At 51.7% G+C, this 24,811-nt stretch overlaps 1 protein-coding gene across 1 annotated transcript in view; it reads left to right on the plus strand.

Annotated features, from left to right (window-relative positions):
* TUB (TUB bipartite transcription factor) overlaps window positions 1-24,506 on the plus strand; it is a 72,984-nt gene extending 48,478 nt beyond the window's left edge. The window contains 11 exon segments of the mRNA XM_007954816.2: window positions 11,156-11,207; window positions 11,770-11,932; window positions 16,939-17,082; window positions 18,374-18,541; window positions 19,583-19,704; window positions 20,161-20,358; window positions 20,645-20,757; window positions 21,637-21,754; window positions 23,391-23,489; window positions 23,703-23,874; window positions 24,373-24,506. Coding sequence (XP_007953007.1) covers window positions 11,156-11,207; window positions 11,770-11,932; window positions 16,939-17,082; window positions 18,374-18,541; window positions 19,583-19,704; window positions 20,161-20,358; window positions 20,645-20,757; window positions 21,637-21,754; window positions 23,391-23,489; window positions 23,703-23,874; window positions 24,373-24,506 — 1,483 coding nt within the window.
* Window positions 24,507-24,811: the final 305 nt, after the last annotated feature.

The raw sequence follows: 24,811 nt of genomic DNA on the forward strand, positions 1-24,811 counted from the left end.
CCCAGCGCCCCGGCCCGGGAGGATGAGGCCCGGGGCGGCCCGGGAGCTGAGCAGGGCACCCGCGCCGGCCCTCGCGGACCCGGGCCTCCAGAGTCGCAGCCGCCGCCCCGCCCCCGAGAGACATGACTTCCAAGCCGCATTCCGACTGGATTCCCTACAGGTACGCGAGCGCCGGCCCCCACCTTCTCTTCAACTTGGGGCGTCGCGGGCCCGGCCGACCACCCTCGAACGCTGAGAGTCTAAGCCATGGAGCCAAGGGTGCCGACACCCCTGACCCCTGAACGACCACCCCTAAATTTGAGGCTAAGGGCTGGTCGTGGACACTGGGCCGGGACGCGGGGCATCTCCATCCACTCGATCTCCTAACACTGGGGACACGGGGTGGAGGCGCTGGCTTTAACTACCCCTACTTTGAGGCCCCCGGCGGAGTGTGAACCCGCCTTTATCCACAGCGGTTGCTGAAAGAGGTCAGCGCTCTCGGCCTGAGTGGGCTTTGCTCCACGTGGCTGGCGTGGGGAGGGAGCATACAGTGCTAGGAGCCCCTCCTAGGCCCAGCAACCGGGTCACACTCCTCTGTAGCCCTGCACACACCCATGCATCTGCACGCATGCACCCACAGGACGTCAGCGCAGTGGGCACCCATGCTCCTGCTGTCTGTTCACACACACAGCGTGGATTTGTGAAGACAGTTATTCTGAACCAAGAGCACACTGCTGCTCGTATCCTCATGCACCCATCTATCTCTACACATACTTATCCTTGTGTGCACATGGGTGCACCCTACATATCTATGCACATGTTGTTTTAGTGTTGTTAGGTGCTGTTGCGACGGTTCTGACTTATAGGGACCCTTTGTACAACAGAACAAAACACTGCCTGGTCCTGTGCCATCCTCTTAATCCTTGCTGTGTTTGAGCCCATTGTTGCAGCTACTGTGTCTGTCAGTTTATCTTGTTGAGTATCTTCCTCTTTTTTCACCGCCCTCTACTCTACCAAGCATGATGTCCTTCTCCAGGGACTTATCCCTTCTGATAACATGCCCAAAGTACATGAGAAGAATGTTTGGCCATTCTCCCTTCTAAGGAGTATTCTGGCTGTACTTCTTCCAGGACAGATTTGTTTATTCTTCTCCCAGTCCATGGTATATTCAATATTCTTCGCCAACACCATAATTCACGTATATCACCTCTTCTTTGGTCTTCCTTATTCATTGGCATACATGTCAAGCAGTTGAAAATACCATGGCTTGCACCAGAAGCACCTTAGTCCGCAAGGTGACGTCTTTGGTTTTTAACGCTTTAGAGGTTTTTTGTGGCGGGTATCTGCATATGTACAGCCATAACACAGGGCATCTTCTCCCCATTCTCAAGTGCTGTTTGTTGCTGCTGAGTGGATTTTGATTCATGTTGGCCCCACATGTGCAGAGTATAACTGCTCCACAGGATTTCCAAGGCTTTGACATGTTGGAAGCAAATTGCCAGGCCTGTCTTCCAAGGCGTCTCTGGGTGGGTTCTAACTCAGTAATCTACTTGCTGACAGGTATATATACCTGGGCACACCACCCATTCACAACGTGGACAGCTGCCCTCATGTGCACAAAAATGCTCAAAAATCCAGGCTCATTCAGGGATGCCCACCATCCTTTATTCCCAGACACTGCAGTTTGTCTCAAAGATGGCTGGGCTTTCCCACCAGCATGAGGCCTAGGAGTGAGAGAGGGGGCCCTGGGGCCTCACACAGGTGCAGGCCCTTTTCCATCTACTGTACTCAGTTCTCTTACTTATCACAGAAGGAGCTCATCGCCATGGCAGCATCAGTTACTTGGCTACCCATTGGCTCATTGGTTGCCATGGGCTACCCAACTGTCTCTAGGCTTCCCAGAGAGGCATGTTCATAAAAAGGATGCTGGACTACTTCGGTCCACTATGTTATTGCCAGTTCTGGTGCACGTGCTGTGGATGGCATGATGAGACCTTCAGAACCTGCTTAATAATACATGCTGCTCTTGGGAAGGGGCCTGATTCCAGTCATTGACAGAAAATAATTCTGACAGAGCTCTTCTATGAGTCTGTCCAGACAGCCTCCAAAGTAGAAAGCAGTTCACTTGCCTGGGGCTTGTTCAAAACAGATCCTTCTGCAAACAGGCACCTGTCACTGGCCTGGGAATTCAGGGCATCTCTTGAGAATTGTTGTTGACTCTAATCTTAGCTCCTGTAGGGGCTTCAAGTCTTCCCAGGTTAGAATTTGTGTAGTTCCCCCCTCTGACACACATGCACATGTACACACACGAGTCATCCCCAGAGTCCCCTTGGACATACGCAGTCACACCTTGTAGTGTCATGTAGAACAGGGAGACACTCGCATCAGGGGACTCTGGAGGGGGCTGTGCTGACTCAAGGAGAGCCACTGTCCCACTAAGACATCCATCCTAGGGCACAGGTCGTTTTCTGGAGCATCCTGGCATTTCTTAGCACATAAGGGCTGAGGATCTTCTAGAAGACAGTGCAGCCCCAGGGAGTACTGTGAACCTTTTCTAGGCACCACAGCAGTCTGGGCAGCGTCTGGGCTAAGGGATACTTCGTGCTGTGGAAGTACCTATGTGTGGGTATAGACGGCAGGGCAGTGGCCACAGACTAACTGAGGAAGGAGAAAAGGGACAGAAGTTAGGGCTATGGAGATGATGGTCTGCTTAGAATTTAACACTGGTGTCTAGATCAGGCCGTATCGTGGTTCAAGGAATCCTCTCCCAGAAATCCAAGGACTAAAGCAATGTGTAGAGTTAGTGCATAAATCCGGGAGAGAATCTGGCTCAAACTGGGGAGGCTTAAGTCTGCCCCCAGAAGGGGGCCCTAAGGAGGTGAGGGTTGTCTCTGGGAAATGGCCCTGTCCTTCAGCAAGTGTCCAGGGCACTGGCATTCTGTGAAGAGAGAGTGATTTGGCCCAGGCCCCTCTTACTCCTTTCTTGTGCCCACAAAGCCTGCCTGTAGCCCAAAATCCTGCCACCCCAGATGCTTGGCTCTGAAGAGCAGTGTGGCACCCTGTGGCCCTACCTTGCTTGCTTTCCCCTTTGCTCTGACACCCTCACCTACGACCCTCTCCTCCTCCTTTTTTGTTCTGTGGTAGAGAAAGTGGGTGTCTAGCTGGATGCCTCCTGCCCTGCGGGGGTCTTTCCAGGCATGCATTGTGCCTGGGAATGCACTGGACTTGGGGTGTGGATTTCTAGGATGAGGAGTCTGTGCTGAGAGGAAGAGATTCCAGCCACCTTTTATATTAACTGGGCTACTGGTTGCAGTCAAAGCCACATGCCTGTCTGATCACAGAGAAAACTGGGGCAGAAGACAGGCAAGGCATTTTACTTGCAGATGGGGGAAGGGAGGCATGTGTGTGCATGTGCTTTGATTGGCGTGAGGCTTCCCTAATGTCACAGCGTGTCAAAACTGGAATGTGGCATTTGGTTTGGGAAGGGGTGTTGGTCGATTGCTTGTTGGCTGTGATGGTGGGGCTGCTGCTTTGACTCCCTCTGTGATGGTTGCACCTTGCATCCCCTGGGCCCTGCTCATTTTCTTTGATGCAATGATGGTGTTAGTCTTCTTATGGATAATTTTGGCTCAGGATGTAATGATAAGGGATTAATCTCACATTCTGATTTAGAAGGGAGTCATTTCATTTATAAAGCTTAATAAGGAGGACAATTTTTTTGCCTTTTTTTTTCCTCTTGTTACTGATAGTAATTTCGATTTCTGCTGATTTTCTTCACCTGTGTTCTTGAGGAGTACTAAATGCCCCTCAGATATGACCTTATAATCTCTGCTAAGTTGAAGGTGGAACCTTGATAGTGAGGAAGGAGCATGGTCCACAGCCGTGTTGGAGAAGCTGTGCTGAGGAGGGATGGAGGCCCTCTCATCAGGGCTCTTGTCTACATAGCAGCCATTGCCTGATGTCTCCCTGACCTGGCAAGAGCTCCTTAAGGACAAGGACCTGCTCTGGTTCCTGGCTCTGTTCCCAGTATGACCAGTAGAGACAAGTTCCCCAAAACTTTAAATCATAGCATTCTCAGTCAGCCTTTGGGGCTTCCTTGGCTTTCCTGGCCCGACACTAGGACCCTCAGCACACCTGAGAGACACAGCACTCTCACCCAGGACTAGGTCATCACTGGACCTCACAGATCACTATTTGAAAAGCACAGCTCCTCTGGGTAATAGAATGGGAATCTCTCGCTGGGAGTGCCCTTAGAGGCTATCTGGTCTGCTGAGTGAATGCTCTTTGTAGCGTCCCTGCCAACTGGCCTTCCCTCTGCCTTTGCTTGTGTACTTCCAAGGAGAGTTCACTCCCCTTTACATCAGATGGTTGTGACTGTTGGTAAGTTCTTCCTTGGGTTGAGCCTACATATATCTCTAGTTCTCCTTCCTCTTGGCCCTTGTGAGGATCCTCTCAGCCCTACCTCACTTTGCTTTATGGGGAGTAGTAAGACTCCTAATTAAGATGGGGAGGGGGACTCTTTTAGTTCTGTCTCTGGGTTTAGCCTCAGAGGGACCCTGGACACCTTAGCCCACTGCTTCACTTCTGGCCACAAGGAAGGTGAACAGAACCTCTGATGTTGAAGTGAATCTTCCTCTGCTTCTATTCTAAGCCCCCTGGGATGTCTTCTTGATGTTGCCTAGGATGGAAGGAGTGGGAAACACAAGGTTGATAGAGAGGAGTCTTGGAACAGGCTACATAAAAGGAAGATGAGAGTCCATGGTTAGAGGGAATCCCCTGGATGACCTGCAATTGGTCTCTGCTTTCTCCATGTGGGTCATGGAACTTCATGCAGTGTCCTGAGTGTGGCCTGTCCAGCACCAAGCAGTGAGGTTCTTACTTCCTTGCTTTAGACCCCTGCTCCTTTAAGTCCTCATGGTCTTTGCCACACTGATCAGTCAGAGCCCTCTGTAAACAAAAGTCCCAAAGTCTTTGATCAGGCTGATACCAAGCCTTGTATTCTCCATTTCACCTTTGTGGGGAAGAACTTAGATGTTGGGACCAGTATGTGGGACTTGGTCTTATGACTCCACACTGGCTTAGCCAGCAGTTTACTATCTCTTTCACTTCACTGGAAGTTTACTGAGAGGCCTGCCCTGTCTCAAGTCATCAATAAACACTTTAAGCAAGGCAAGTGTGGTGCTGGAAACCTTCCTTGGCTGTGGCCTCTACCCATTGTTCGAAAAACCTTGAGTGATTCTTTGAATGGTGTTTAATTTATCTAATTGGATCGGCATCTACTTGCATTAATGCATCTTCCCCACACATTATTATCCCATGAGGCTGAGTACGAGATTCCGTGCAGAAGCCTGGCTATACTGTTCTCCCCGTTGTTTCTGCTGGGCCTGAGTACAGTGGGCCACGACTTGCTGGTGAGCCTCAATTTGCTCCTGGTGATCACTGAGCCTTCTAGCTCTTCACCCCTTCCACAGTCTCACCTGGGGTCCACATTAGATTTCCTGCTATACAGACTATGCATGTATTTTCTTCCTCCATCGAAATGTCAAGGCTACATTTGCATACTTCTAGTCTACTGCCAAACCCATTGCCATCAAGTTGATTCTGACCCAGCAACCCTATAAAATATACCCTATAGGCTGTAAATCTTTACAGAAGCAGACTGGCACATCTATCTTCTTTGGAGCAAGGTGGTGGATTTGAACCGCCAACCGTCGGTTAGTAGTTGAGTGCTTAACCACTACTGCTACCAGGGTTCCTTTCTAGCCTTATAACATCTCTCTGATTTCCTTTCTCTTCTTTAGAGATCACCAGTGATAGCTCCTGCAGGTTCTGTTTGCATAAACAAGCATTAGAATCTTCTATGGTTCTTGCTTTAAAGGATACAGATAGGTGGGGATGGGAATTGAAATTCTGGAGTATCTTCTAAATTCCCAAATCAGGGCTAAGTGTCTCTAGCAGTTTTAATGGACTGGTAAGTTTGGGAACCACTGGCTGGAATGGAGATTGCCTGTCCTGGGAGGCTGGAACTCCTCTGCCATCTGGAGCTGCCCCCAGTCCCCCTCTACCATGTGCCTGCTTCATTCCAAGCAGCTTTAGGCAGTGGAAGCCACAGATTGGGACTTGCTGGGGGTCTGTCTTTGGGCACTCAGTTGTGTCCAGGCACCCTGACAGTCCATTTCTGTCTGATTTCTGGGTCCAGCTGGCATAGTTCCCACTGTGACTAGGGGAAAAGACTGAGGGCAGGAAGTGAGGGGGGTGAGGTGGGTATGAAGAAAATGTCCAGAGATTGGATCTGTCCCTAGTTTGTCTCAACCCCCTGGCCTCTGATCAGCTCTGATGGATTAGCTAGAGCATGTAAAGTAGATTCTAAGAAGAGGAGGGAAAACTGACTTCCTAAATACATGAGCCATGGCCATGGCTTTTCCAGCCCTTGGAAGAAGTGTCCCCTGTTGTCAATCATGGTTCACTCCTCAAATGTCTGTTGGGTGCCTTGGGGGAGGGAGTCCATGGGTGGTGCAGACAGTTGTGCCCTTGGCTGCTAACTGAATGTCTGGAGGTCTGAGTCTACCCACAGGTGCCTTGGAAGAAATGCTTGGTGATCTATTTCTGAAACCTAAGCTGTTGAAAACCTTGTGGAATACAGTTCTGCTCTAACACATGTGAGGTCACCATGAGTCAGAGTCAAGTTGACAGCAGCTGTTTTTTTCTCTTTTTTTTTTTGCCTTGAGGGAAGTGGATGTGGCTGCTCGAGGGAGGGTGAAGTTGTCACCTCACTGATCCTAGGAAAAGTGACTGGATTGGTGGACACTGGACATTGTGTTCCTCTGATCCTCATGAGTCAGTGGCTTGTGCTTCTTTGGGTCTCCCTGATCTGGCCCCTAGCAGGAGGCAGCTGTAATGAAGGAGCCACCAGGGTCAGCCTGGTAGCCCCATCCATCAGCCTGTCTGCCATCCATTCTTCCTGGCGGGGCTGCAGCTGGCAGCCTGGTCTTGGAAGTGATTCCATAATGGGAGCCAGAGTCATTAAAAAGTCATTATGATCTCCTCACATGGTTATCGTTTAGTGCTGCCTAGAACGATGCCCTTAGAAAGAGGCAGGCTGGGGAAGTGTGGCTAGAGAGGAAGGTGCCCTAGGAATGGTGCTATAGTGGGAAGTGAGGAGGCAGGCCCATCTGGGGTGGGCAGAAACGGGAGCAGGGCTTGCTGAGGAAGTGAGAGGAGCTTGGGAGTCTGCCATTGTAGCTGTCATTGTTCACCACAACATGCTGTCAGTTTGTAGGAGATTCTTTGTTGCTCACCAGGGACAGATGTTGTGCGTTCTGGATGCATTGTTGTTAGCCAGAAACACCCACTAGGACAAGCTTATCAATGATCGGGTGTTGGTCACCTGAGTTGATTGTCATTCGCGTTGTGCAGTTGCGGCTGGCTGCAGCTCTTCAACACACACTGCTTCACCAGGACCCCAGCTTTATTCCACGTGTGTTGTTGCTCACTCTCAGACCCTCCTTAAAGTGCGTTTATTGGACGCCCTCTGGGATGGGGCTTGCTCAGCCAGGCACATTTTATTCACCAAGCACATGTTGCTTTTCCCATCTGCTGCCCCCAGCCATGCATGCTCCAGTCCTCCTGGCTGCTTGAACATGCCTGGTGGTGAGTGAGGTAGTGGGTGGCCCTTATAGGCACTTCCAGGGTATCAGAGGCTTCTGGAATTTCTTTTCAGAAGCCTAACCCTCATATTCAAGGAGCTCTGGTGGCATAGTGACTAAGGCATTTGACTGCTAACCAGGAGGCTGGTGGTTCAAACCCACCAGCCACTCTGCGGAAGGGAGGCTGGGCAATCTGCTTCCATAAAGATTTACTGTCTCAGAAACCCGGTGGGTGTTTCTCTGAGTCAGAATCGAGTCAATTGCAGTGAGTTATTTTTTGTTGTTGTTTAATCCTCATATTCATCCATCTATCTCTGAAGGCTAGTGGTTAAGTCCCTTCTACCTGTAATCCTAGGTGGTGATCAGTGTTCCTGCAGCCCGTGGCTCGTCATCATTCTCCCTCATCAGGGAGTGGAGGTAGGGACCCAGGAAGAGGAAGTAGTGCTGGTTTCATGGAAACCAAGGGGAAAGTCTGTGGTAGTGGGACAGAGGCCTGTGGTAGCAAAGCACCCTCCCCCCTTGATGGGTAAAGACATCAGGAAGGCACTGGCCAGTGATGCCATTATGGCTGGAACCCCCATTTGTCAGTCAAGCAGCCACTGTGATCCAGCTGTTCTGGAGATGGCTTGGCTGATGGGAGTCTTAACCTCTCAGCTAGATGGCCCCTTTTCCAAAGACCCTTGATATTAGTGTCAGAACACAAAAGGCACTTTCTCTGTCCTGCTCAGCCAAGCACAGTGCCTGGGATGACCCAGATGACTGTCCCCTCCCTGGCACTGCCCTGTGACAGTGCAAGTGGCCCATGAGATCCCAGAGAGCTGTGAAATGGCCTTGCCTGCTGGTGCAAAGGAAGCCAGCCTGGGTCTTGTGGAGGGTCCTTCAGGGGCTCCTGGGGCCACACCACCACTAGCACAATTGTGAGAATTACACAAAGGCACTGCTTCCTCAGGGCTGCCTGTCTGCGGGCACAGAGATTGGCAGGCAGGTGGAGCATGGATGCATTCCAGGCCCCGTTGCTCTCCCCTTAGGTGCCATCATGTAGAGTCCAGGGTGCATGTGTACTGTGTCAGCAGCCAGACTATGGTGGACCATTGGTGTTTGAGGAGACTGAGGGATCCTCCCACCCCCTTTGAAACTGGTGTGTGAGCAGATGCTCTGCCCTTGTGCTATTCAATCAGGCCATTTAACGTGAAGTATGGAGACAGGTGGAAGAGTTACAGGCTCCCAGACCTGGAGAGGCCCTTGGGCATCTTGTTCTTCCTGGTGAACCCCTCCTTCTCCAGTCCTCTGGCTGGCGTGTGCCCTCAGTGATGAGGCATTCACCTCAGTCAGCTCTCATTTTTAGGGAGCTGGTTCTCTGTCCTCAGGCCCTTGCATTGTCATCAGGGAGCCTCAGATGCCGAGGTGCCTCTGGGGCAGGTGGGTTATTTTAAGCAGACTGAGGCCTTGGCTCGGAAGCATGTCTGTTGAGCAGTGTTTTCTCTGCATTCTGGCAGCTAAGGGTTTGGTGAGTGAGGTTGCTCCGTGCATGGCCCCAGATCACTGTCAGGTTGTTCTGGGGTGCAGAGCAGCCTTGGGGACCAAGAAAGACCTTTCCACATGTTGAGTGGGTGGACATCTGCTGGTCAAAAACATAGAGTTCTCATAGGTTGTGGCCAGGGAGGTGGGTGGGACAAGTCACAGCCTGAGTGGTGGGCTTTCTGTGATCCACAGGCTCTTACCCATCCTCTGGCTGGTCCCCTTGGTACAAAGAGACACCAAGTAGTTTGGAAGAGCTTAAGGGACCTTTTAAGTCAGTGATTGTTCTAGTTAGAAAGGGCTTCTGCTGTCAGGAGGAGACAGAATGGCTTCCCCTTGTCCTTGAGTGATTTGACCTTACCTTTCCCCCATACACACACGTGTACTCACCTTTATGCAAGTGTGCCCACTTACACAGGTGTTTGCATATATCCATGCCCAAGTACATGCACTCACATATACACAGATGTGCTCACACTTTTGGATACCCCCCCACACATGTGCACACCCACAGGATACCTTCACAAACTTCACACAGTTTGTATAGGCTCAGCATAATGCACCTGTGTGTGCACATCAAAAATATGGTAAAACCCATGTGAAGTTGTTCGCTACAGATTCATAAGTAAACACAAGAAAGCCCGTACTTACCTTGCTGACTGGGTGTTCCATCCTTATTAGAGACTGTAAATCTGAAAAGAGGCTTTGATTCTGTAGGATGGTACTATGAGGATGGGAGAGAGACAGATGCCAGCCATATCTAGAACCAGAATCTTTCATGTGTTGAAGAGGTGAAATTGTTCCTTACAGATTAGTAAGTAAGCACAAGTAAGCCCATGCCTACCTTGCTTACTGGGTAGTCTGACACAGAATCTACCCCTGCCATGTAGGTTCCTACAGTTACAGTTATGGCCTGAGTGACTTGGGGGTCCCAGAGCTCTGATCCTCAGGCCCCAGCTCCAACCCATGCAACTGTCCTGACCTTGGCTTTTAATGAGTTTGGGCCTGACTCTAATACACGTAGGAGCTCTGGTAGCATAGTCCCTAAGGCACTTGACTGCTAACCAGAAGGCTGGCGGTTCAAACCCACCAGCCACTCCTTGGAAGGAAGGTTGGGCAATCTACTTCCATAGTGATACTGCCTCAGAAACCCAAGGAGGGGTCGCTATGAGTTGGGGCTGACTCGATGGCACGTAACAACAACAACTCATACACGTGTCTTAAATGAGGAAAAAGCTAAGTGGTCTGAGTTACCAGCTCCCTGCTTGTGTTCTGCCTTCCTGGGAGGCAAGGTCAGTCAGGGTGAGATGGGACTCAAGACATAGCATTTGATTGATGCCCTGGTGCCACCTGCACCCTCTGGCTCATTTTGGGCCTGCACATGGCAGAACTGTCTCCTGTGTGTTGACATGCCAAGCCACCCGCAGACGTTCCCCCAAAGCCTAGCCCTGCCCAAGGGAATGAGTCTCTCAGTCTTATACTCCCAAAAGAGAAGAAAAGCCTCAGCCTTCTTTAAGTGGGGGAGTAGGCAGGGTCAGCACTTGTTCTCTGCCACTTGGCGAGCTAGCTTTGAATAGACTGGGAGAGGATGGAAAGGTGGGGGGCGCTGCTGGCATCCTGATAGGGGGCTGGAGGAAGCAGGCCCCTGGGCTTGAAGCCTGGCTGTGTTGATGCTTCTAGATGGGTTCTCCTGGATGTCAGTCAGGCCAGATCTTGCTCAAGGGCCCAAGGGGAGGGTCTCAGCCTGTATTTACTGGGTCAGGACTGAGTGGGAAGTCCTTGAGGGTGGCAGGGATCCCAGCGGAAGATAAGCTTCCCAAGTGGTAGAAATGTGGCTTAAGTTCTCTTGTCTGTAGCTGATTCTCATGGTAGCCTCTGCCAGTGGGCTCATAGAGGCCCAGGAGCCATGATGCGGGGGTGGGGTGGGGCGGTTTACAGGCCTTTGCTGTGTCTGCGGCAAGGTCTGCGCACCTCATGAGCAGGCCCTGAATACCCTCTCTCTCCCTCTGCAGTGTCTTAGATGATGAGGGCAGCAACCTGCGGCAGCAGAAGCTTGACCGGCAGGTGAGTGAGACCAGGGCAGAGGGAAAGGCAGTCAGTGCTGGCATCCTGGCTGGAGTCTGGGGTTCCCTGCGTATGCTCAGGCCACGGTCCCCTGAATCAGGTGCTGCAGCTGGAGTCTGGGCTGCGATCTCCAAGAGCTGAGGGGAGGGACTGTCCCCATCCCTGGGATGATCCTCTTTGATGGGGAGAGGGGACTCACCTGGAAGAAGAGAGAGCTCTCCTTTACCAGCTCAGCCTTGCCCTGCTCCAGTACACGGGGCCTTTACTGAACAGCCCCCAGGGTGATCAGAGTTGGAGGGCTGGGGTCTGTGTGTGATCCTGCCATGGCAGCCTCCTAGGCTGCGCTTCACCTCCTTTTCCTGGATCCTGAGTCTTGAGGCATCGGGTTACATGTAACCTTGATCCAGAGTGGGCTGCAGACCCAAGGGTGACCTCTGGAACCCAGCTGAGCAAGCAGGGTTCTCTGCCCCGTCCCACTCTAGGAGCCCCTCTTTGTTCTCAGAGGTTGGTGGACTGCCCTCTCAGGGCCCACTAACCTGTGTGCCACCCCGTGCCTCTGTAGCGGGCCCTGCTGGAGCAGAAGCAGAAGAAGAAACGCCAGGAGCCCCTGATGGTACAGGCCAATGCCGACGGGCGGCCCCGGAGCCGGCGGGCCCGGCAGTCGGAGGAGCAGGCCCCTCTGGTGGAGTCCTACCTCAGCAGCAGTGGCAGCACCAGCTACCAAGGTACGCCCTGCCCACTGCCCCAGGAGAGCCAGCTGGGGGAGGCCCTGCAGCGTGGCTCCATCCCCGGCACTGTTTTGGGGAGGCAGGGGGATTCTTGAGAGGCTTAACCCTGTCAGTCTGCCCACTTGGAGCAGAGGAGGAAAGCTCCTGCCATTTCTGGCCTCCAGCCCCGGTGCGCAACTGAGTGGGGCCAAGGGGACCTATTGCCTGGGGTTCCCTGCTTATGTTTAGGCCGTGGTCCCCTGAATCAAGTGCCATGGCTGGAAGGTTAAAACTTTCATCAATCCAGGTTTTTGATCCAGAACATTTCAATGAGAGCAGGAGGCAGTGCTTCTGAACAAAGTCTGTCCTCTGAGAAGATGGCCCCCACCAATATTGCACCTCCTAAGAGGAATCCCTCTCATCCTGTCCCACACCAGTGAGTGTCCTTTGTGACAAGCTCCTGTTTCCCTTTTTTTGCACTCTCAGTTGACCTGGCTCTGGCCTGCAGGTCCCCATCTCTGGCTCAGGACGCCTTCAGAGTGTGATATCCTCCCTTCCTTACACACTCCAATTCTCAGCAGTTCTCTACAGCTCATTCTGGGTAGGGCATGGCTTTGTTGTATCCCTGTGCTTGGGACACTTCCTTCTGCTTAGGTTAGGGTCTGAATTTGTTGTTGTTATGTGCCGTCAAGTCAAACCCAACTCATAGTGACCCCTCCTTGGGTTTCCAAGGCAGTATCACTACGGAAGTAGGATTGCCCAGCCTTCTTTCCGAGGAGTGGCTGGTGGGTTTGAACCACCAGCCGTCTGGTTAGCAGGCAAGTGTCTTAGCCACTATGCTACCAGAGCTCCTAGGGTCTGAATAGCCCAGGCCTAAAGAGGGTTGGTCTCTCTGAGCCTGAAAGAGGCCTGAAAGAGGGACTCTACTCAGTCACCACTGCCCCCTGCTGGTGCTAGGAATCCAGGCCGCTGCTCCTTCAAATCACTGTTGCAGTTAGAAGCCACCATGATGCTCCTCTCCTTCTGTGGTTTCCTCATCACCTGGAGCCTCTAGCCACGTTGAACTACTGGTAGTTTGCTTACTTTAGGACTGACCTTCTTCATCTTAGGACTTCCCCATCCTCCTGCCTTGTAGCATTTCAGCTTCCTCTTCTCTCTTGTGCTAACCCAGTCTTTAGCTCATTAGATCCCCCTCATCTGTGCCTTGGAAGGCAGTGCTTGAATCTTGTTAGCCTACTGCCCAGTCTGTGGCTTGGCTCACCATAAAAGCTCATTCCCACCCCCAACCCCCAGCCCCATGGCCAAGTACACTCACTGTCTGAGGAAACCCATTTTGTTTCTAAAACTATAGGTTGCCTTTGGGCATTCGCCAAGGGCTAAGGACAGTGCTAGGTACTTTACTTGCACTGTCTAGTTTAACCCTAGTAATAACTCTATTATTTCCATATTATCCATAAAGAGGTGGGCTCTGAGGGGTTCAGTGACTTGCCCAGGGCCCACTGCTAGTGAGCATTGGGGCTAGAATTTGAACTCTAGCCTATCTGACTCCAAAGGTCTTTGCACTGTATTATGTTGCCTGCCTGAGAAAAAGCTCTTCTCTGGTGCTCCCCCGATGTGTGCCTCAGCTGAGCCCTGGGGGCTACATCTGGCATGTCTGTTCACCACAGAGACCCTTTAGGGGAGGAGGACAAGGACACAACCTAGCTCTCCATATGTATCTGAGAGAGGCAGTCCCAGCTGCTGTTGCTAGAACTGGCCCCTGGCCCCACCCTTTCCTGGCAGTCCCCTCCTCATGCTTTCTCTATGAGTGTCGCCCCAGCAGAGAAGGTTCCTGCTCTTCTGGGTGCTATGGCACCTGATCTGCTACCCCGTGGGCATGACGGTCCCAGCTGTGCCCTGCCTGGCATATGAGGCTGCGTGTGGGGTAGAAGCCTACAGCCATGACTTTTTTTTTTTAATTGGCTGATTTTTTTTTTTTTTTTTTCTTTTTAAATTGTGATTTGGGTGAAAGTTTACAGAGAAAATTCACTTTTCATACAGCAGCTTACATACACTTTGTCTCATGACACTGACAATTTATCACAATGCAACAGCTCCCCTCCCCCTTCCTCCCCATAGTTACCTTTTTCCTGTGTCCTTCCCTCCCATGCACTCCTGCCCCCCTGAGCTGTCTCCCTGTGCAGATACAGCCCTTGTATTCTCCCGTGATTGTTCTCCCCAAGGAGTGTGTATCTGCCTAGTATAAATGTTCACCTCACATGCCTGTCTTTTGTTTGAAGTGGGTGGGTTCAATTCCAGACCTGAAGGGCAGCTAGGGGCCATAGTCTCAGTGGTTCCATCAGGCTCTATCAGACCTGCAAACTTGGTCCCTTTTTTTTTCCCCCCAAATGATTCTGAGTTTTGTTCCACTTTTTTTTCCCACTCTATCCAGGATCTCTTACATAGATCCCTTTCCAAGTGGTTGATAGTGGTAGGCAGGCACCATCTAGTTCTTCTGCTGCCATAATCATATAGGCTGAGGATCGCATGGTGTACCAGTCGCTTGGACTAATTGTTTCCATGAAACTTTCGTTTTCTTCATTCTTCTTTGCTCTGGATAAGGCAAGACCCATCGTTGCATCTAGGTGGCCACTTCCAAGCTTTTAAGATCCCAGTTGCTACTTGCCAAAGTAGGATGTAGAAGAATGTTTTGTGTAGTATGTTAAGCTAATTGAGCTTGATGTCCCCTGTGACTATGGTGCCGAGCCCACAGGTCCAATTGCTTGCTTCCTCTGGGTAGCTGGCTGTGGCCAAGAAGTGACTACAACCTTGTCCCTTGTCAGCTCTACTGTATACCTGGGAATTTTTACAAAGCCTATCAATACACTTGCAGAAATATTTTCTGCCAACCCTGTACATGGTCTTGGGCACACTCCCCCTGCATAGACATACCTAATAGCTCAGCCTCTCCACTCATCTATCCACCCATATATCCATGTTTGCCTTCATTGACAACCTACTGCCATGACTTTTGACCCTGCTAATTTGTTCCAAGGAGCTCTGGTAGCATAGTGCCTAAGGCACTTGACTGCTAACCAGAAGGCTGGCGGTTCAAACCTACCAGCCACTCCTCGGAAGGAAGGTTGGGCAATCTACTTCTGTAGTGATACTGCCTTGGCAACCCAAGGAGGGGTCGCTATGAGTTGGGCCGACTCGATGGCACATAACAACAACAATTTGTTACAGAGGCAAACATGTCAAGGCCTCTCAGAGAGTCCTTCAGGTCACTGATGTGCATTGATTTTGGCAGGTGTTTCTTGAACACCAGCTCTGTGCCAGGGCAGTGCTAGGCTATAGAGAGAACACAGTAAGAGAAATAGCACCTCTGGGGAAGTAGATGACCAGAAGGCCAAAGACAGTTTCTGCTCATGCTGCCACTGGTCACCTGTTCATTGTGTGACTATGGGTAAGTCATTTTCTCTGTCTGGGACTGTTCCTTCCCCTGTAAGATAAGGAAAATTCTGTAAGCATCAGGGCTTTGAAAAATTGAAGCAGCCATGGTGTGTCCCAGAGTTCTAAAGTAGGGATTACTGTTCCCTGCTGACATTGCAGACCAGTCTGGTCTCCAGCACCCTTCTGTACAGAGGACATTTGAACTTGGGCTTCTGTGAGGTGCGTGTGGCCTGGTCTTTGTCCAGCTCGCAGTGGTGAGCTGAGCCTCCAAAGCCCTGAGGGAGCTGCTGCACTTATGGCTGACTGACCTGGGGGTTGGTGATTCCAAGACCACCCTTAGCACTGTCGGCATCACCACCTGCAGCGTTAGCTGCTTCCTGCCCTGCCCTCTACTGGTGTTTGGTATGAAATTCAAGGCGATTATTCCCAGAAGACAGTAAGGGCATTTGATATAAATCAGCCCTGATGGTTTATCCCAGTAAACATGCTTTGACTCCAACCCACTGGCCCTGCTCATTCATTTTATGCATTAATTCATTTCACTAACATTTATTGAAAGCCTACTATGTATTAGGACCTAGATCAGAGGCTGGGGCCCAGCATGAGCACAAACAGTCATAATCTTTGCTGTCTCCTGGACCTTACAGTCAAGGAGGGGAGAGAGAGTTACACAGATGGTCACAGGCTCTGAGTGGATGACAGAGATCTTGTTTTCAGATTGGCTGGGGGGTGTCATGGAAGGCTGGCTCCCTGAGGAAGTGACACTGGAGCTGAAATTTGTAGAATGAGTGGGAGTTAATCAGACAGAGGGCAGTAGTGAGGGTAGCCCGGGCAGCACTGAAGCTAGCACATGAGCCCTGTGGCAAGAGGAAGTCCAGGATATGCAAGGTACTGACAGAGCCTGGGTGGCTGGCACACCTCAGGGAGTAAGGTCAGCCAAGGAGAAGGGAAATGGAGGAGCCAGACATGCAGGAGAATTCTGGTCTTCATCTTAAGAGCAGTCGGAAGCCACTCAAGATTCCTGAACATATCTGGTTCTGGTGTGTGCAGGATTTGAGGCCACCCAGCTGCGACTCTTGGTTTCACCTTTGGTGTGTGCAGCTCATTCTACCCTAGCAGTTACTCTCCTTCCTGGGCTGCTCTCCCAACACAGGCTCCCGTTGGCTATCCTGTGAGGCCTGAGCAGAGTCCCCAGAGGGCTTGCTTGCCCTGATTGTGGTTTCTTTGAGGAGATGCAGCTTTTCCTGTCTTCAGCCACTATCTCAGATGACCCACATCTTTATACCCTCCCTCCTGCCATCCAGGCTCAGAACAGCTTACTGTCCTAGAGCTTTGATTACCTACTTCTTGGTTGGTCATGCTCTGGACCAGACTTTTGACTTTATCTGACTGGGCTGGAGGAGCCACCTTCTCCCAATTCAGGCCTACCCCAGGCACCTTGGCCTAGTGGCTTTGTGAGTCAGAGGTGGTCCGGAGGCCTTGGGGGCTTGGGGGAGGGACTGGGAAATGCTGTGCTAGAGAGCACGTTCAAGTTGGAGCTCTGGTCTCACCCAGTGCCCATTTCTCTGTGTCTTGGGTTCTCTCCTGAGCAGTTCAAGAGGCCGACTCACTTGTCAGTGTGCAGCTGGGAGCTGCCCACCCAACAGCACCAGCCTCAGCCAAAAGAACCAAGGCAGCAGCCACAGCAGGGGGCCAGGGTGGGGCCTCTAAAAAGGAGAAGAAAGCGAAGCACAAAGGTTAGCTTGCCTTCCCTATGGCCCTTTCACCAGCCCTCCTACTATAGGGTCATTGGGGGGAGGTTTGTCTCCTCAGGCTTGGAAGTTGGGGGGGGTGGCCTCAGTGAAGACCCTGCATGGCTCTGAGGGTGCCCATGCACATGGCAAACAGGACTTGTCTAACTTGAGGGTGTTTGGGCTGACCTGTGGGTGTGCTATGGGTGTGAGTAGGCCTTCCTCACCACCAGGAAGTGAAGTCCAGCTCTGCTCTAGCCCAGATCCCACTCTTAACCTGAGCTCCTTCACCCTGACCCTTCGAGGGTCTTGCCCAACCTGGGCCAGGATACTCCCTTCAGTAGTGGTCTCTCTTCCCAGGCAGTCTGTCCCATTCTTGTGTAGTACTTGGTGTCAGCTCTTCCTCATAATGTGGGCTTCCCTCGACTCCCCACTTTAGTCCTGATTTTACCCTCTGGGCCCACAGACCAGTCTGTTCCCTCTGCTGCTCGCTCCAGAAAAGACCCACAGAGATGAGGACACTATGTGTGGCCCCTGCCCAGAGTCCTCTCTGCTGGTCAGACATCCCATTTCCTCAACCCCTGTTTAGGCACAGTGACTTCCAGGCTCTGGGTCACAGATGGACATTGGTGTGTCAGGGAGTGCGGGCTTCTGGAGCTGACTGTAGCATTCTAGGCATCGCCTGGCCAACAGGATAGCTGCCACATGTGTGTTGCAGGCCTTGGTTCTGTTTCTGAAGCTGTGACAACGTGGGTAGGAAGGCAGATGTGTGTGGGGGGGTCCTCTGCTTGGGAAAGTGAATATATGTCAACCTCAGTCTTTTTCAAGATGCCCTGTACATGTGGACTGTTCTAATGGTGTGTGTGTTACTATGTGTATGTTCTTGTCTGTGAGAGAGAGAACACTTAGCGTTGAGAACTTGTAGTTGGCCATGTTCATGAAAGGTTGTTGGCCTTCACTGTGGTCTGGATCGATCCTTGTTCTTCATCTTCTTTTTCCACTGACCACTTGGTCCCTTAGAGGACTGCTGTCTGCCTAAGGGATGTGGGGCATTTCAAACCAACCCTTGGCAGTTAATTTGGAGAACAGCCAAAGAAATGACACTCACATCCCTCCTCAGCTTACTGATCATTAACAGGCTGATGGTAGTTGTTAGTTTTTTAAAACTCAGTTTTATAAATAAAGTTTTGCAGAGGACCCCCCTCTTATCCCTCATCCTTCGTGGACTTCTGAGAATGCAGGCACAGGCCCTTCCCTACCCCCCTGGATGGGACTCAAGAGTGTCCATGGCCTGCAGGCACCAGCGGGCCAGCAGCACTGGCAGAAGACAAGTCTGAGGCCCGAGGCCCAGTGCAGATCCTGACTGTGGGCCAATCAGACCACGCCCAGGACGCAGGGGAGACGCCAGCTGGTGGGGGCGTGCAGCCCAGCGGGCAGGACCTCCGAGCCACGATGCAGAGGAAGGGTGAGCCCCGCGGGGGCCCAGTGACTCCCCCAAAGCACAGTCCCAGGTTCCCAGATACAGCTTTCTCCAGGAGCATGGCCTTCCTGTGTCTGTCTCAGCTCCCCTGCCAGTGGTGGGGGCACACTAGGAGACATATAAGAAACTTGGGCAGGGCCCCTGACTAGGCCAAGTTAAGGGAAAACAGTGTGAACCGGGTAACCAGCCCATAGCCCAGCTCTATCCCCCCTGCATCTCCTGCCCCTAGGGAGGCCTAGATTTGGGGCCAATGTCCTTTTCCTTCAGTTCCATAGAAAAAGCTCCTTTTGCAGAGAGCTCTCATGTCTGCTAGGGGAGCAGAGCCAGGAAGCCAAGAGTAAGGGCAGATCCTTCTCAGAAATTTGCTGCCCCAACAGTTGCCCATCCATGAGCCCTGCCCTGGGGAGTCCCTTGTGTGAGGTGGCAGAGGGAAAGGAGCCTGGCAGTGCCACATATGTTTTGAGGACTCTGATCAGGGAAGGCTTCCTAGAGGCAGGGCTGTTGAGGCACAACACAAGGATGCAGATGGCATTCTGGGTAGGAGAACAGTTTAACAACGGCTGAGGGCAGGCAGGGGTCCCAGTGCGGAATCAGTAGGCCCTGCATGCCAGACTGAGGAAGGAGTTGGGCCTTTTCCCAAGTAGGTTCCTTGGCCTAGGCCAGCCAAGGCCTTTCATAGGCCTGAGGTTAGAAATGGGAGGTTCTCAGTGCAGGGTCACTTCAGTGCAGGCTGGAGATGGGGGTGATATGGCTGTGGGAGGGACTAAGCCAAGGCTGGGCAGTGGGGGTGGGGGTTTATCATGCGGATCACTATCAGCCTCAGCCTTTATGTGCACATGATAGAATATGTGTGCATCTAGGTGTTAATGTGAGTATGTGTGTACATATGGCTCGGTGTATGTGTCTGGGTACATGTGAGCCAGTGTCTGTGAATGGCTGTCTCGCTGGGTATGTGCATGTGAGCACGTGTATTTCTGGGGTTGACGCCTCCTCACTTTTCCCTTCCTGCTCCTTTGCCTGGGCCAGGCATCTCCAGCAGTATGAGCTTTGACGAGGAAGAGGAGGATGAGGACGAGAACAGCTCTAGCTCTTCCCAGCTAAACAGCAACACCCGCCCCAGCTCTGCCACTAGCAGGAAGTCCATCAGGGTGAGTGAGGAGCTCTCCTGCACTGCAGGAGGTGGGACGGCAGAAGCCTGTTTAGAAGACTAGCCATGCAGGTTGGAAATGGAGTGGGTGTGTGAAGAAATGATGGGCAGCTGGCTTTTCTCAAGCCAGGGCCTGGACCCAGAGGCCTATCAGGAAGTTCTCTGACTTGAGCTCTCCTCTTTTAATCCTGTACCCTAATTTCTTCAGCCATAACAGGAGGTGGGAGAAACTGGAATTGGATGAAATGATCTCTGAAAATGTGCCTGCCCCCATCCTCAGGACTGTTGAGGGTAAAGGGCAGGCAGGGACAATTGCCCCAGACCATGGGATGGCCAGGTCCACATCCCAGAGATCCTACCCTGTTTCCCCACCATGGAGCAACTTTCAGTCCCAGACCCCAGTTTCAGGTGCTCAGGGTCCCCAGGACTCAGGCTTTGCTCCCCACCTACCCTGTAGGATGCAGCCTCAGCCCCTAGCCCAACAGCCCCAGAGCCACCAGTGGATGTTGAGGTCCAGGATCTGGAGGAGTTCGCACTGAGACCAGCCCCCCAGGGTATCACCATCAAGTGCCGCATCACGCGGGACAAGAAGGGGATGGACCGGGGGATGTACCCCACCTATTTTCTGCACCTGGACCGCGAGGATGGAAAGAAGGTGAGGTTGGCTTGGTCCTGCTGTCCCACCTAGGCAGGCTTGAGGTCCTAGGGGCTGGAAACCACAGATCCAACAGAACCTTTCAGTTTCCCAAAGAAATGGAAGCCTTCATGCCTAGTCATTGCACACCTTTGTGTCTGCCAGTGTCTGTGTGTGTGCACATACATGCATTCAGGAGCTGAAGCAAGGAAGAATCACTTGTGTGAGTGCAGGTATGTGAGTGGCAGCCATGATTGTGTGTGGACCAGAAGCTGGGCCTGGAACATGACCTTGCTCCACTCCCCAGGTGTTCCTCCTGGCGGGAAGGAAGAGAAAGAAGAGTAAAACTTCAAATTACCTCATCTCTGTGGACCCAACAGACTTGTCTCGAGGAGGGGACAGCTACATTGGGAAATTGCGGTATGAGTACTTCCCCAGGAACGGGAGGCGGTTGGAAGGTGTGGGGGCAGGTTCTCAAGAGTAGGCATCTCATGTCTCTGAAGGAGATCTAGGCCAGAGTCTTAGGATCCTCTCCCATGATCCTCTCTGTCTATCAGATCCAAACATAAGCCAAGGCCTATGCCCAACCTAGAGCCAGACTTGGAGTTGGATTTCACACCCCATACCCTAAACTGCTGTCAGGTAGAGCAAGCTCACCAAGAGTGGCAAATAAAACCCCAGACTATCATTGACAGTTCAGGCCACTATGGAAGAGCTGCCTTGCCTCCATGATCTGTGCCACAGGGCAGGACCGAGAGTGAGCCCTTGAGGAAAGAGTCCCAGCATCCTTGGGGTAAGGGTTGGGGGAAGGCTCCGAGCTAGGCCTTAAGGAAGAGATAGGGTTTGCCGAGTAGAGTGCCAGATTGAGGGAATATAAAAAAGCTTAGGGATAAGGAGCTAAAGCTGGAGATGGGCCTGGACCAAGAATCACAGGCTGGATGGGATGAAGATCTTCTCATCCACTCTCCACTGGGTGCTGAGTCCCTTCTGCAGCCTTGCCACATGCCTTCTGCTTGTTCATCCCCAGGAGGAGCACTCCTGTTAGCCCAGGGAAACCTTTGGAACCCAGATTTACCTTCCTAAACCTCTCTCACTGAACCGAGATACCCTGTTACTCACCTCACAGCAAGTCCAGGCCTTCTGCCCATGAAGGCCCTTCAGAGATACGGAGTCAATGAACAGTATGACCAGTGGCCCACCCTAGAATGCTTTACAGGCTCCTCATAGGACAGACTGTGAGCTGCTCTCTGTCCTAGTGCAGAGGATGCATGACTACTACTAATTATACCTTTCCTTCAGGTCCAACCTCATGGGCACCAAGTTCACAGTTTATGACAATGGAGTCAACCCTCAGAAGACATCATCCTCTACTTTGGAAAGTGGAACTTTGCGTCAGGAGCTGGCAGCTGTGTGCTATGTGAGTCCTGGGTTCCTAGCCATGAAACCTAGTATAGGCTGCTGATCTGGAGACCATCCTATCCATCTTAGTGGGTGGACAAGGCTGGGTGGAGAGGGGCAGTTCTCTCTGGTGTGGATCCTGCCTGGACCTCTCCTCCTGTTTTCAGGGCTCAGACCACCTGCCTGGGGAGGTACAGGAACCAGGCCTGCCTCTGTGCAGTGCAGCCCAGGAACCTCCTGGAAAGGAGGCAGGTTGTCTGGGTTCTTACCTGTGCGTCCCTCAGTCTGCCAGGCCCTGCATGGATTACAGGCCCCTTTGCATAATCATCTTACTGACTGCTTATGACACTCTTGAAGAACTCGATCCTATTTTCTTCATCATACATATGAGGAAACTGAAGCACAGAGGTTGGGTCACTTGCCAATGTCACACAGCTCATAAATGATGAAACTGGAATATAAATGCAGGAGCTTTCTCCACATTGCTGAACCTCAGTTTCTTCATCTTGAAAATGAGGGTTTGGTACCCTGCCAGCCTGAGCGTGGGTACTTCTTTGGGGGGCCATTTGGAATGCCACAGCTATTCTGTATGACCTAGTGGTGCCATCTGCTGGTCAACTTTGGGGAGGCAGCCTGAATCTTTTGTTCAGCCAATACTGAGCTGTATTTGTAACTAATACCCAATTATATTCCAGGTACTGTTTGAGGCACTGAGGACACAGTAATGAACAAAACAGACATAGTAAATTTCTACCCTGAAGGAACTTGCCCCTTGTAGTGGAGACAGTTTTTAAAACAAATACATAAGTAAAGAATCTGTTCCTGATAAATGCTAAGATACAGGTGGGATGGAGGATATGAAATGTCAGTGTATGTATGAGATTTTAGGAAGGAGGAAAGGGCAGACTTCCCTGAAGTAACTTGAGAAAAGAACAGAAGGAAGTGAAAGGCAGGCTTTTCACTGTCTGGGGGAATGCTGAGGAAGTAGCCATGGCAAGGGTCTTGAGTGCCTGGCATGTGGGTGGAATAGTGAGAGGGAGTGTAAATGCAGGGGAGAGTCGGTGGCGAGGAGAGTGAGAAATGGAGGCCGTATCGTGAAAGGCTTGTAGTCAAAGGAAGAAACTTCCTCTGCGTGAGCTGGGAAGCAGAGGAGGAGAAAAGCGATCTGACATATTTTAACAGGACCATGTGCTGCTGTGTTAAGAACAGATGGTAGGAAGAAGGGGCTGGGGGCCAATGACAAAAACAAGTCATCCAGTTAAAAGCTGTTAACAGTGATCTCAGTGAGATGGTGATGAAGAATGGTCAAATCCTGGATATAATCAGAAGGTAGAACTGACGGAATTTGCTGATGGATTAGAAGTGGGGTGAGAGTGAGGGAGGAGTCCAGGATGGCTCCACCCATTTTTCCTGAGCATGTGGAAAAACTGAGTTGCCACTGAGGCGAAGAAGACCATGAGAGGAGCTGGTTTGGCAGAGTAGACATCCAGGAGCTCAGTTCTGGACGTATGAGTTAGAGATGCTAATCCTACGCAGCCAGGTACAAGGGTTGAACACTAGCTCATCATCTGTATTGCCCTCTGCACCTCATGCTCTTGCATAGGGGAGTAGGTTCCTCCCACGGTCAGTGTTGAGTTCTCGCTCTTGTTTCCCAGGAGACAAACGTTTTAGGCTTCAAGGGGCCACGGAAAATGAATGTGATTGTCCCGGGCATGAACATGGTTCATGAGAGAGTCTCCATCCGGCCCCGTAATGTGAGTCTCTGTCCCACCCTCCCCCCTGTCCCACCATTCTAGCCTCTGCATGAGCTTCTAAGGGCAGAACTCTAGCTGGTGTGTGTGTGTAGGACATAGAATGTGAGAAACCCTGGAGGCCTGGGGAAATCTGTGTCCCTGGGATAGATCCCTCTTTGGGGTGGTTATGGTGCCAAGGCTTTGGGCCTGGCTCAGGTGAGGCTGCCCTCCCAGGAGCATGAGACACTGCTAGCACGTTGGCAGAACAAGAACACGGAAACTATCATCGAGCTGCAAAACAAGACACCTGTCTGGAATGATGACACACAGTCCTATGTACTCAACTTCCATGGGCGTGTCACACAGGCCTCCGTGAAGAACTTTCAGATCATCCATGGCAATGACCGTGAGTGTTTCTGCCCCAACTCATTACCGTCCACATGATATAGCTAGGGCTTTTAGCTCAACGTTCTGCTCACCTAGCCCTACCCCTTACAAGCCAAAGCTTGAGGAAATGGGCTATATGGCTTAGATTAGATGTAAAGAAAATTTCTAACCATAATGATTGGGCAGCCCTGGAAGAACCTTCTTTGGAGCCTTGGTCCTAGACTCTGTACTCAGCAGAATCTCAGGCCCAGGGACTCCTTTTGAATGGACTTTCTCCTCTTCTTCCCATCTTCTGGTGTTTGCACACATCTTTCTCCTTTGCCATCTACCACCTCTCTCCTGCCACATCTCCCAATTGAATTATCTTTTACCTCCTTTGGGATTCCTTTGGCATCACTGCTTCTTGCTTTCCCTTCCCTCTTGTGGTTTGAGTGTCTGTCTGTCCTTCCCCATTTCCACCATCCCTACTCTAGTCTTTTTTTTTTCTTTCTCTGTCCGTGCTTGTGCCTGGCTCCAGCGGACTACATCGTGATGCAGTTTGGCCGGGTAGCAGAAGATGTCTTCACCATGGATTACAACTACCCACTGTGTGCACTGCAGGCCTTTGCTATTGCCCTGTCCAGCTTCGACAGCAAGCTGGCCTGTGAGTAGAGGCCTCCTCATGAGCTTTGAGGTTACTCAGCCCGGAGTGGAGCTTGCCTTCCTGCCTGCCTGTGGAGACAGCCCTGCCTACCCTCTGTACATAAGCCTCCTGCCAGGTGACTCTTTGGCCCTGAGCAGGGTCCTCTGCCCCTCTGCTGAGGCAGGGGAGTGGGAGTGAGCGGGTGACTGGGTATAAAGGGACTGGAGTGAATTCCTTCTGTGCCCCACAGTCAAACCCCCTCCACACCCTGCTCCGGGTTAGTATCCTGCAGCAGCCATGTTTGCCAAGCTGGGCAGCCTCTTCAGCTGGGAAG

This window comes from Orycteropus afer, unplaced genomic scaffold, assembly GCF_000298275.1.
Source record: "Orycteropus afer afer isolate SDZICR_OR568_19922 unplaced genomic scaffold, OryAfe1.0 scaffold00014, whole genome shotgun sequence".
In the NCBI taxonomy this organism is placed as follows: domain Eukaryota; kingdom Metazoa; phylum Chordata; class Mammalia; order Tubulidentata; family Orycteropodidae; genus Orycteropus; species Orycteropus afer.